At 43.5% G+C, this 12,736-nt stretch overlaps 1 protein-coding gene across 1 annotated transcript in view; it reads right to left on the bottom strand.

The window, feature by feature from the left end:
- Positions 1-12,736, bottom strand: part of SMAD3 (SMAD family member 3) — a 103,035-nt gene that overhangs the window by 21,239 nt on the left and 69,060 nt on the right. Inside the window, exons 2-5 of the mRNA XM_019533859.1 lie at positions 5,615-5,808; positions 5,016-5,150; positions 3,907-3,981; positions 1,563-1,613 (exon numbers count right to left, since the gene is read on the bottom strand). Coding sequence (XP_019389404.1) covers positions 1,563-1,613; positions 3,907-3,981; positions 5,016-5,150; positions 5,615-5,808 — 455 coding nt within the window. The remainder of the gene's footprint in view (positions 1-1,562; positions 1,614-3,906; positions 3,982-5,015; positions 5,151-5,614; positions 5,809-12,736) is intronic.

The following is a 12,736-nucleotide window of genomic DNA, read 5'->3' as shown; positions in this document are numbered from 1 at the left end:
CACTACACCTACATGTAGGACTGAGTCAAAACAAGTGCCTCATTTTAGAGTCACGCTAATCACCTCAATCAATCTGGCTTCATCTCTGCCATCTGCCCCTCTCCTTTCAGGCACTTTGTTGTGCCACCTGCTTTTGTCCTACTGTTCCCTACTTCTCACCCTCCTCTCACTGCCATTCCCCTCCATGGACTCTCCCAAACTCCATCACCCAACACCACGTTAACTCCCCCACCCTCCAGGCTCTCCTCAAGCTCCCCCGCACCGCATTAGCCAGGGACCAACTAACTTACAGGATCCAGGGCTCAGCCTCCTCTACCACAAGGTTTCTGTGCGACTTGAGGCAAGTCACTTTGGGCGAGCTCTTGGGCTGTACTTCTACATGTGTTCTTGCCAAAACCTCGTTAGAAGCACATAAAAACCAACAAGAACTTATTTTTGCTTTCAAGCCCGGCTTGCTCACTTTGCTGGAGGTAGGTGTTCACACTTTAGCTTTAACTAGAACACGTGCACTTTGCAGCGAGGGCATGGGGATTAGTCGTGCAGATAATCCTACTCCAACTGACAAAAAATAGAGAAAATCTAGGAACCTCAGCATAAAGAACAAGGGGATACACATCTTTAGACCTACAGTTCTCAAACTCATTAGACTCAAGATACCCTTCAGAAATTGTCAGTGTTTAGTTGTCACCTGTTTTTGACTGCTTGTTTCTGACTAGGATTAGAAAAATCCTAATACTACTAATAATGCTGTTGCAAAGAACTCGGAAAGATCACAACAGGTCAGAATACTATCAACACTGTGGATTCCTATTTGCAATCACTGGGTTTATCTTGTGAATCATGTCTGCACACCTAACAGAGCTAAACACTGTGAGGTACCCAGCAGCACCCTTGAAAGGAGCTCAAGGCAACCCAGGCTCCTACAACACCCTGAGTGAATCACTGCCCTACACATGCAGAGGCAACTGTAAAAGCAATGAGGTTACAGTAACATGGGCAGAGCTTTGCTACCAAAAGCTCAGATTTGGACTCTGGCTAAGCTAAAAAGCACACCCAAACTCAGTAGCCAACTGCCCAGATCAGCTCCATAAATATGTCCATTGGGCCCCTGCACATCCAATTCCCTGTTGAAATCTGGACATAACAGTACCTCCCTCAAAGGGTGCTTCCAATGTTAAAGATAGCAAGATACTCAGACATCCATCATGACAGTGGTCAGGAGATAAACTTAAACAACTAAAATGTATAGAGTAGCTTTCTATAAGCGATAGATTGATCTAGAAGACATTTACTAAAAATAAAGAGCAACAATCCTATGTAAATGTGCCAGAGTTTTGTTGTAACCCGTCACTCATTCTCTTTGGTACCTCCTCTTCATCCGCACTTTTTTTTAAATGTATAACCTACATTTCTGTACCCAATTTCTGTACTATGTAGAGTCCCTGCAAGTTCATCACTTCATAAAGAAAATTAGCACAATTGACACATCATGATGCAACAACTTCACCAATAAATCACCCCCCTGTGCCCATTATATCTGTTTCTGAAGATCACATGCTTACCCAGATTGTTGTGTGCTGGGGACATAGGGTTTGGAGATAAATTTGGAGAACCTAAAAATTAAGAGAATATAATGATTAGTCTGGTGATTGCATGGGAGACAGTAAATGCAGAAAATTCACCGCTTGCAGCTCATGGGGGCTTTTTTTTGTTCTGAAGAGCAGAAGACCAAGGTCTCTTTTGGTTTTTATGTCTGAGAATCTCTGTTTCCTGCTTAAACCTCATGGTCATACAAGAAAGAGACATGGATAAGGGATTCTTAAAGCAACCCATCCCTCAGCTAGACTGTATTTTGAAATTAAGAAACTTGCAAATTGCTGAATGGCTAATTATTATTTGTAAAAGCCCTTAGAATCTAGTCATGTGGCATATAAAATTAAGTCCTATATGTGACACACAGAGTAAGTTGCCTAAGACTTTATCTGCCAGAGCTCCCAGGTTGGGCAGGGAAGACGTCAGCTTCACTTGAACAAAGAACTACCATGAACACAGGTGCCATCACGGCAGCACACAAAAAGGACACCCCAGAGCTTGATTTTATATTCCCAGCATCTCTCATACTGATTCACACCAATGCAAAATTAGTGCAATGTGAGCCAAAAGCATTACCAAATCAGCATGGCTACACTGGAACCTACAAAGTATTGGCGTAAATAACCACACAGGTGACACTAGAGAATTGGGTCACTAAATGTTCTTTGCCATACAATCATTTTATCCAGCTTGCAAAGTGCCCAGGGTTTATCCAAGACAAAAAAAATCCTAGACAAGTTTCCAAGACATGAACTGGCATGTATATATGAGAAGAGGCTGCACAACCCCCACTAAAATCCTGCCCCGCCTCACCCCCACCTTCCAGTACTTGTTGGCACTTTAAAAATCTGTTTTCATAAAAGAAAATTCATGATATTTGAGGGAATGGCAGAAAGGGACAGACACCAGATACAGCAGTTGGACATAATATGGGTATTTATAGCATCTTCTAGGCCAACTCTGTTCCAGTGTCTCACCCCAAAAAGCCCTATATACATTCCAGATGTCAACCACATTACTAATAACCATATGCAAGGAACTAGGTTGTGCCAACAGGTTTGTGTTTGATCTAGACAGACAAATCCAACACTTGCCTTCCTCCATCTCTATCATTACGGTAAAAGACTATAAAACTGTCATCATTCCTCTTTCAGAATCCCACATATACGCTCTGGCCCTAGATATGCACAGAAATTTATCTATGTGCAGTATTTGCAAGTGTTTGAATAATGCCCACCTCTGTACTTTTTCTGTAAGGCATCCATCATTTTAAACACAGTATCTTTCCTTTTCAAGTATGGCATTTACAAACAAAAGCTCCAATTAAAAAATTCTTATACACAAGGTAACCCCACTGAAGCTAACAAGATGTCATGGGTCAAGGACACTCCATGAAAAAAGGATGTAGGATCGTGCTTTCACATATTTAAACCTACTGTATTTATATAACCTAAGCACTAACTCTATAGGCTGCTTATTTCACATACAGGCCAACAATATGTGTTTAAATGGTACACAGAAACAGAGAAAAGATAAGGCTTCATCTTCTCCTAGGGTGCATCCAATAGAAGAATGAAGAATTTGTTTCCTTAGTGTAAGTAAACATGAATGGGGCCAATATTCAAGGCCACCTGACTGAACATTTGCAAAAGCAAACACCTTGCAGAATAAAACATGCCTTCAAAGAAGTGCTAACCAGATGTATAACGCATGTGCACGCTTACCCATTCCACCCCATCCCCTTAATAACATACAAGCTAACGTCCTTGCTTGAGTGTATGTAACCCATGTTTCATAGATTTCATAGACATCAGGGCTGGAAGGGACCTCGGGAGATCATCGAGTCCAGCCCCCTGCCCAAAGGGCAGGAAGTCAGCTGGGGTCATAGGATCCCAGCAAGATAAGCGTCCAATTTACTCTTGAATGTTCCAATCTTCCACCTGCTACGGTCTAAAGGCAGATGTCATGAGGATGCAAGTTTATGGTACCTCTCCCTCCAGCAGACATTAGGAGCACTTTGCAGTGACACAGTCTGAATTCTGTTGCAAATGCAAGTGTTTCACCATGGCAAAATGCCTCAAACCCCCACTTGCTCCTCACCACTCCAAACAAAAGCCAGGACCCCAAAATATCCTGAACCCGAAACTTCCTACTTGTTATAACTTAAAAAATATAGCAACGTAAGATGTTAATTAAGAAAAATCATAGGGCCCAGGATCTCAGGCAACAAAAACTCTCATTGCCGGCTTGGAAACAGAGCAAGTGTCTTAGGATTTGACCCAAAAAGCTAAACGAAGACAAAAGATGACCCACCTGCATCCATACTGGGATTCATCTGATGGTCACTGGTTTCCCCATCCTCACTCAGATAACCTGGAGGCGGCGTCTCTAAAAGCACAAAGAGATCAAATTTTCATTAAACTTGATGGCAGAAAATCAGGAAAAAAAAATCTAAATTGCTATTTCACAGCAAACTGAGGACGGTCTTTGTTTAGGAAATATTGGGAAAGGGAGGGGAGGGGAAATACAATGCAAGTAAAAATGCAAGAGAAAAAGTTCGGCATTTTTATTTCACATTAAAATGTCACATTTCTTTCTTCACGTTCTTTCTTCTGTGAATTGCACAGGCTTGGATCCTCCTTACAAACAAGTGGCAGATCAGTCACGGATATACATATTCACTCCACAGATACATGACTAGATGAACTAATCCCTTTTGGAAGGTTAACAGAGACTTACCCAAATCTGGAATGACTAAATTTCATTCAAATCTACAAGGACTATCTGAAAGTTCCCTCAGCTTTAGGCTCCACAATATATTTTGAGCATGAGACCCTGACAAGGCACAACTGAATAGAAACCATGTTAACAGCTGTGCCTGCATTTACTGTTGATTTTTGTTGTTGGGCGTTTCTGTTCCCCAGCTCAGCCATGATGACAGAGCTGCAGGAAGTCTTTCCACACTCATTTGGTTTCTGCGGTCTAATACTCTTCAAGTGCTTGACCACAATTCCTTGGCTTGTATGCCAACAGCACCCAAGATTCCCAAGGTGGTCTCCCATTCAAATACCAGCCAGACCCAGGGATTGCTTAGCTTCTGAGCTCACACAATCAGGTACATTCAATCTGGCATGGTCACAGGCTGCTGATAATAGCACTGGTTAATGTGGCACTGCGGTGAAAACCAAACATTTGCAACTGGGTCTGTCTGTCTCCAGATCCGAACATAATAATTGATCAACATGCAATTACACTGGGAAGTAAGGAGAGCAATGATAAAATGGTTAAAAAAAGGGACAAAGTTCAGTCCATGTGTTGGGTTTCTACTATTAAACCCACAGAGCACAGCAATATATCTGATTTACAGTGCAAAATGTCCTCTCGGCATTCTCCCTGTTTGCTAGATGGAAGCTATACTGTACCTGGAATGTAGTTGCTTTGTGGCTCAATACCTGCTGGGAAGTTAGTGTTCTCAGGAATGGAATGACTGTAATCATCCAACAGCGGGAACTCAGCTGGGATCTCTGTATGCCTCGGTACCAGCACTGGAGGTAGAACTGTACACATGGAAAGAAAACAGAGCAGTACAGTGACACTAGCAGCAAGTTTACAGCATATCCCCTGAAACAGATCCAACCAGAATTCCTGGAAAACAAGGAGAAAACCACCCTTTGAATAATCCTCTCATGCAAGTATGTAACCGCAAGCACCACTGAATCAGACAGATGGACACAACACAGCAAAGACGAGATGCACTAGGAAACTTGAATGGGAAATACTAAGTTAAAATACCAGGGTTTAAGGTTCTAGCATATTGCATAGAAATCCAGGACTGTTCTGCTGACTCCTTCCGACAGAGCGGCCAGTTGGGTCTTATTTCATCGCAATAAGCAGAGGTGTGATTAATAATAGGTATGTTGTGACTCTAGTTTTAAAACCCCACTCTTGCTATTTTTATCTTATCCTGCAACCCTCAAATAGACTCCTGCACTGGCACCGAGAAGCATCGTGCCTGCCATACCTGGCGTCTCCACTCTCTGGTAATGATAGGGATTCACACAAACTTCATCCTTCTTCATGTTAAAGGCATATTCGCACATCTCCATGGCGCGTAGCTCGTGGTGGCTATGAAGGTCTGGCCACCGCCACAACCGGCAGTAGATTACGTGGGGAAGCCCCTTCCGGTGGGATACCTGCAGCCGGCCATCTAGTGATCTGCATTTAGAAAAAAGAGACCATAATAAATGGTTGTTTTGCTTTACTTGGCCTTAGAGGCATTTAGCGTTAAAAGAGACTAATGAAGGACAATCAGGGTGAAACCAGCACGCACCTAAAAATAAAAGCAGCTTATTGACCAGATTTTGAACAGGTGCTGCACAGAGTAACTCTGAACACTGCAGCCAGAAGCAGGAGAATGGAAGCACAGGTTTGCTGTCCTGCATTGACTGGTTCCCCTCGAAATCCACAGGCCAAGCACTCTCCAAAACCCCCAGCCACATGGCAGGCAGGACAGTATTCCAGATGTGGCCTAGACACCAGGAAACATGCTACACATGTCCCTTTCCCAAAAATGGCCTATTAATAAACAGTCCTGACCCAGATTGTTGATGATGATCCCAGTATAAATGGATTTGGAGGCAAGAAGAAAAACATGAGGTTGCTGCCTGTCTGAGGCTACCACGTGCTAATGGAGCTAATGAAGCCCTTCAGATAGCCAAGAATTTGGCCCTGTGCATGTAAAAGACAGTGGGCACATCTACACATCACCCTACGTCACTGGAGTGAGGCACTGTGGTGACGTAGTGTGTCACTACAGCAACGTGGGTCTACACGTGCCCGGTAGACTACTTCACCATAGCAGCGTGTTCCTTCGTTTTAGGGTGCCACAACAGTGAAGTAGTGGTAAAAACTAGCTGTGCACTGCATGCACAGCAGTATGGGCAGTTACTGCAGTGTGCTTTAGTACTCCAGAAGGAAGTACTAAAGCATGGCACAGTAACAAGTCACTGCTGGGCAAAGCGTGTCTAGAGATGCATATCAAGAGAAGAAGACTAAACCCCATTACCCCACTCTACAGTGCTGTGAAATACAACCATATTCATATGTGTGCTCTTATCTTTAAATAGCAACAAGAAAGTCATTGCACGCTTTTTACATTAGCTAAAAAGAAACAGGGAAGGACCTCAATTTGTTCACACATTTTGGGATCAGAAATAGAGAATATTTTTCACCAAGTGACTAGGTGTCCGCTGGTGGGTCTACCTATCCGAATCCCTCCCGTTGTAGCCATTAGTCACAGAGTGTGGAAAGGAATGACTCTCTTGCCCGAGGGTTAGGACGCTCACCTGAGAAGTGGGGCACAGGAGCTGCAGACCCTGCTCCAATGAACAGTTGTTCACAAAGTGGAAAGGCAACCACAGGTGAGACCGAGAACATCCCGACCCCAGACTGCCCTGTAGCAGCAGTTCCCAAGCCAAGGGTCACAGCACTTGCAAGTGGGGTTGCAAGCCTACTGGAAGACTGGGGCTCAGTCTGTCAGGGGTGCTGGGAACCTGCTGGCCTATGGTATTTCCATAAGGCCATTCTTTTGGGAGGGGAAGATTTCAAAATCCCCACAGGCAGAAGGAGGAGCTGAATCCAGGTCTCATATTCTGCCGGTGTGCTCCAACTCTGGAGCTACTGCGTACATGGAGAGATGGTATCCCAGGCTCTTTTGTGGAAGTCAAGAAACTCAAAGAAAGGAAGGACTGAAGAACACCTGGATCAAAATATTTTGCTCCCAGGCACATTGCATTCACTACACAGAACTTTTTGTTTGTTCTCAACAACAATGAAACCCCCCTAAAAAGTACATTTAAAATTTGGTTCAATCCAGATCAAAGTGTTTTTTGGTTTGACAGCAGAGCCAAAAGATTTGTTATGTGTGTAGCTCTAATTTAGAGAGGTGGTCCAAAAAGAGACTTTTCCCAGTAACAGTGAAACAACTTGCAGCAATCTTATCCTTTGTACACCCCTTGTAAATATCGTTACACAAAGGTGTTCAAGATGTAGAAGCTATTCTAGCTATAACTGACGGCAAACCTGAGCAGCAGAACTGATGGATGCCATGTAACTGTGTAAAGCTTATAAAGAATCTGTGCCACCACAGAGGATCTTGCTTTTGAAGGTTATAAGAGATCCATGATGATGTTACAGTCCTAAAATAGAACGTATAGGCAACAGGTATTATTTATAGTATGCACATACTTTGTATTATACCTTATTATTTACAGGTCACACATTCTCTACATGCAAAAATAGATTTGGGGTGTATCCCAACTCCAGATTTTTCTGTGAAGGGGCGGTCGAGCAGCTGAATATCCAACATACTTTTCAAATCTCTTCTCAGGCAGAGGCAGCAGCAGGAAGAAAACATATCACAGTAAAACAGACCATCAAAAGAGCACGTGACTAGCAAATAGGATGGGATTCAGGTGTGTTGGAAACGTGAGGGCACGTGACTAGCAAGTAGGATGGGATTCAGGTGTGTTGGAAACGTGAGGGAAGGCAGTTATTTCAAAGTCGGTTTAATCAAGAATAAATCAGTTCAGCTGACTGTATTACCTAAAGTAAGAGGGCCTGGTGTTCTCCCATTGAGAAAAGTGGGAGTTTTGGCACTGATTTCATCAAGACCAAGATAAGAATCCATCAACTTGTTGATATGAAAAAACGTCATGAAAATATCCAAAGGTTGAAAACAATCCTTCTGATATGAGTTTGTAATCTTAACCAAAGCGACAAGCCCTGTTTTATGTAACGAGGAATGAAAGAAGATCACCATTTCATTTCCCTTTCTTTTATATGTTGTCAGGACTACAAAAGGAGAAGTCAATGTCGGCTGTGAAGGACACAACATTATTTAGTGTAATTTGCTACATCTGGACAAGGGCAAAAGGAGAGGTTGGGGGGCGAGGGGGTGGGCAAAAGCAGAAGGGGGAAAGCGATGTCAATTATAACTGTCCTAGTTCCATACAGAGCACAATCCTGGCATGTCTTCCAACAATTCCCAATCACTGTTGCAATTTCGAGTATTACAGCAGCACAGACAGATATAGATTGACATTAATAGCAGTCTACAGTACAAGATGAAGGCAAAAGTTAATAGGTCTGTTTCTTCATATGTCTTAGCTTCTTGGCAAATCTGCAAAGGAGAGGAGACAGTCTAGCACAGAGAGCTCATGACCTTGGAATAACTGGTGAGCACAGATTGTTCTCCTATACATAGGCTCCCGTATTCTGTCCAATCTACAAGAAAATGTCTTCATGAAGGTGGATGGCAAGTCCCTCTCCTCCTACCGTTCCTTGTACAGATGATAAAAGACATGGGATAACTACAAAGGGGAGCAGGGGGGACGAGTCAGCGGAGTGTGCACACATCTCTTACTCATTTCCTAAATGTTGTGCAAGAACATAAGCAAACTTTCACAGGAGATCTCAAACACCCCACAACAGCCAACACAAATGCAGAAAGCCAGTACCTGCTGCTTCTCCCAAGTACCCCAAAGGCAGCCATCTGCAGTAGTCATGTTCCAGCTGGGGCAGCAGAACATGCAATGGTGAACACGCACCAGGAAGCCCAGACTCCCATTAATCAAGTATCCTGAACCCGTACATGGACCATCACATTTTCCTGTGTGGCACATATGCATACAAGCACAACTGGCCGTTAGAGGGATTGCACTTGTTATCAGCACCAAAATGCACTAGAGCTTTTGCTGCCAAGTCTAAAAGAGCAAGTAGCGGTCCATATGAAGGTGGCTTTATCCTTGCTGGAGTCAGCAATTAGAAACACAAAGCCAGTGCTTAGTAACCCTCTAGACTGGTCAAACCCCCAAATTGGGGCACACAGCAACTACATGAAAGAACAAGTTAAGTCATGATGTGATTCACCGACTTCTGCAGCTACACACCATTCCTCGTTGATATTACATACATTGTAGAAAAGGTGCTGCTTATGGTATCTGCAATTGCTTCCAGCAGGAATGCTATTTATACAACAGGAAACTGGTCAAGGGTCTTTTCTAAAAGAAAAAAAACCTCTTAAAAACAACAGGCTGCAGCATTTTTGAAGTAATATTATGGTGAAAACAAGATGGGGGAAACGCACCAATTCTTCATGTGCTAATCATGTTTTCAGTGTTTTGAAATTCCTCAGGCGTCTCTGCCAAGGGATCTAGGATAAAGCTACCCACTGGCGTCTGCTGGGGAAGAATGCCAACTGAGCGACAGGGCAGGTTTGCTTTTTTGGTTGCCCCATCTCAGCCCCCTTGGCATATCTCCTCCAAAGCTGCTGATACTGGCCACTGCCTGAGACAGGATACCAGACTGGATGGGCGAGTGGGCTGACCCAGTGCAGCAATTCCTACGTTCTTGTGACTAAGGAGCTCGCTAGACTGTAAATACGCTGTTTTGTTCTCCACTGCAATCTGTCCTGCATGTCATTTAGTGCTCCAAACCACTGTTCATTCAACTGAAGCATTGCTACATTGGGCCGAGTTACTCATACAAAAGGAAAACATCCTCAGTGCATGCTTGGCTTGCATTTTCTTTGTCCTCCAGTTAAGCATTTGTTCCCAGCGATGTGCTAAGCACTGTGCAAATATGAAGACAAGGTCCCTGCAGGATGGAAGAGTGGCAAGACTTACCACCAAACAAAGAAGGATGGAGCACAGGAGTGTGTCCTCTCCAATGCCGTTGGAGAAGAGGCCTGGTGCTGAGCCACGCGGCCAGGTACAGAACATGCTTAAGCTTGTGACCCAGATGGAGCAATGGCAAGGGATTAGTATCGTTAGGCTTTCTATCCTCCTGTGGCACCACCTGCTCTTTCTGAGAGTCTTTTTCCAGTCTTACTCTCTTCCCAGGACTGAAGCCTTCCTAATACTTCTTTATATGCCTTCCGGAAGACATTCGTTTCTATAAAAGGATTGGAAAAAACACCTTATGTTGCCTAGCAGGAGCAAATGTCACTTGCTAGAAAGAGATAAACTTGTGGAACCTTTCACTGCAGCAACACAATCCTTTTAACTTGATCGTTTAATGCTTTGAGCACAGGAATCCTGCACCTGAGGCACTCCTGGGCTAGGACTAAGGAGGAGGTCTATATTTTGCTTGGTAAATATGGACAGATGTTCATACATTGAAGCACCAAAACATACACAGCAACTGGAACACATATTCCTAACTACAGCAAACTCTTTGGGTAGAGGTAGTATCTTTTACTAGACTAATTAAACAGGTGCAAAAAAGTTGTTATTTGCAAGTTTTCGGACACACGTGTCCTTCTTCAGGCAAAAAAAAGAATTGAAAGTGGTGAGAGAAATTAAAGATGGTCAAAAATCTCTCCGGTATGAAAAAAGCCAGTTTTTGGAGAGTTGTTCTGTGCGAATGCAAACGAAAAGGAGTTGCAGAGACAAAGGCAGGCAGGTTACCTGGAAGTATCAGGTAGCAGGCAGGTGGTAGGGGCCTTAAGTCCGATGCTAATATTTAGTCCAGGTTGTTGCATTTGGCATCTTTCTTCTTCACATTGTGACGTTTCCATTTTAAATGGCAAAATGCAATATCTTCCATGTTTCGGGGTTCTTGGCTGTAGCTGTATTGGTCTAAGCACTAAGGTCTACACATTGTGCTTAGATGAATATAGCTACAGCCAAGATCCCCGATTCCTAAGCACCACCCTCAAAAGAAGTTCAGTGGCAACCTGAGCAAGTAAGTGTGTCTCTAGCACACACACACGAACACAACATAGGTCTTCTGAGAGACCAGGTGACAAACACTGAATTCCCCCGCACCTGTACCCAGATTCAGGTTACAGGAGTATAACCTGAACTCAGACTGAGATTTCCCAAATCTCCCTTAGGGGTCCAGATATCAGGTTCGCATTGAAGTTACCAGGATCTGGGCATCCCCCAAAAAAGCTCACACACAGCCATCCTTGTTGCCACACCATATTTTTGGTTGAAGCAGAGACAAGTGTCCCTCCCAGCCCTTTCTTCAGCTGCTCCTTCACCTTTTGTTTAACCAGGCTGTGCAGAGCCGAGTATTCATGACCAACTTATTGCTAGCAGGGAGACTGCTCCACACCCATGGCTACTTGACAGGATCTTTCGGTGCCCGAGCTCCTTATGCAAGGCTGGAATGCTGGATGACTCCGCTCCAACAGCAGCACTATTTCCTGTGGCTGGAAATTACGTTTCCTTCCACTGGCTGCAGTCGAACCTGTAAAATGTCCCAAAATTGTGTGGTAGGAGTAGGCAGCAAAGGATGTGGAAAGAACAACTCTTTTACAATGCAGACATGTTAAATGTGGAGTCTTGTGTGGTTATTCCAGGCTGTCGCTCCAGAACAACCCTCTCAGTTTACCTTTCATAACCAGCATGTATTTGGAGGCAGCAAAATGAGAATGCATGGAGGTAGTTCATGTGAACTTGAGAATGACCAAGAAGAAAATGAAGGCGTCTCCCCACAAGCACGTCAGTCATACTATAATCAATCAAAGCAGTAAAACACTAAGCGAGAAGAATGACACCTAGCTTCCAGAATGTAACAAGAAAACCTGGACACTTGCATAACAGCATACAGTGCCATCAGGGCCACAGATACAATTGCCTAAATGAGGATTAATATATAGTTTTACGTTGTTAAGAGTTACTTTTTTTTTTTTTTTTAATGGGAAAACCTACTGGACACAAGAAACCGTTAATCCAGACCTTGACCAAAGAACAAGAAGCAGTAGTGAAATTTGGTGGTAAATTGAAATATTTACCAGAGTAAAATATTTTTAACAACCTGCTACCATTTTCTGCTGACTAGAGAAATTAATTCTGCAAACCATGATCAGTAAATACAAAACAGTGGTACTATACAATAACAGTTTGGCTTGGAGGTCTAGCATGTACAACGTGATTGTGCTATTAAAACTACGCTGTTACTTGAAAGATGCTGAATACATCTTATCCCAGTGAATCGATGACAACTGAAGGTGCTCACACACCGAAAAGAGGGATCACACTTTGCAGATGTGGGAACAGAGTTGTTCTCTCTTTACATTATTTAGCATTTTCAGATTTGATGCGCGTGTGTGTGTGTGTGCATTCAGGGCCTTTCT

Source organism: Crocodylus porosus, unplaced genomic scaffold, assembly GCF_001723895.1.
Source record: "Crocodylus porosus isolate Cpor-Errol unplaced genomic scaffold, CroPor_comp1, whole genome shotgun sequence".
NCBI classification, from domain to species: domain Eukaryota; kingdom Metazoa; phylum Chordata; order Crocodylia; family Crocodylidae; genus Crocodylus; species Crocodylus porosus.
Note: the sequence above shows the minus strand (reverse complement) of the source record. Positions and strands in the feature narration are given on the sequence as shown.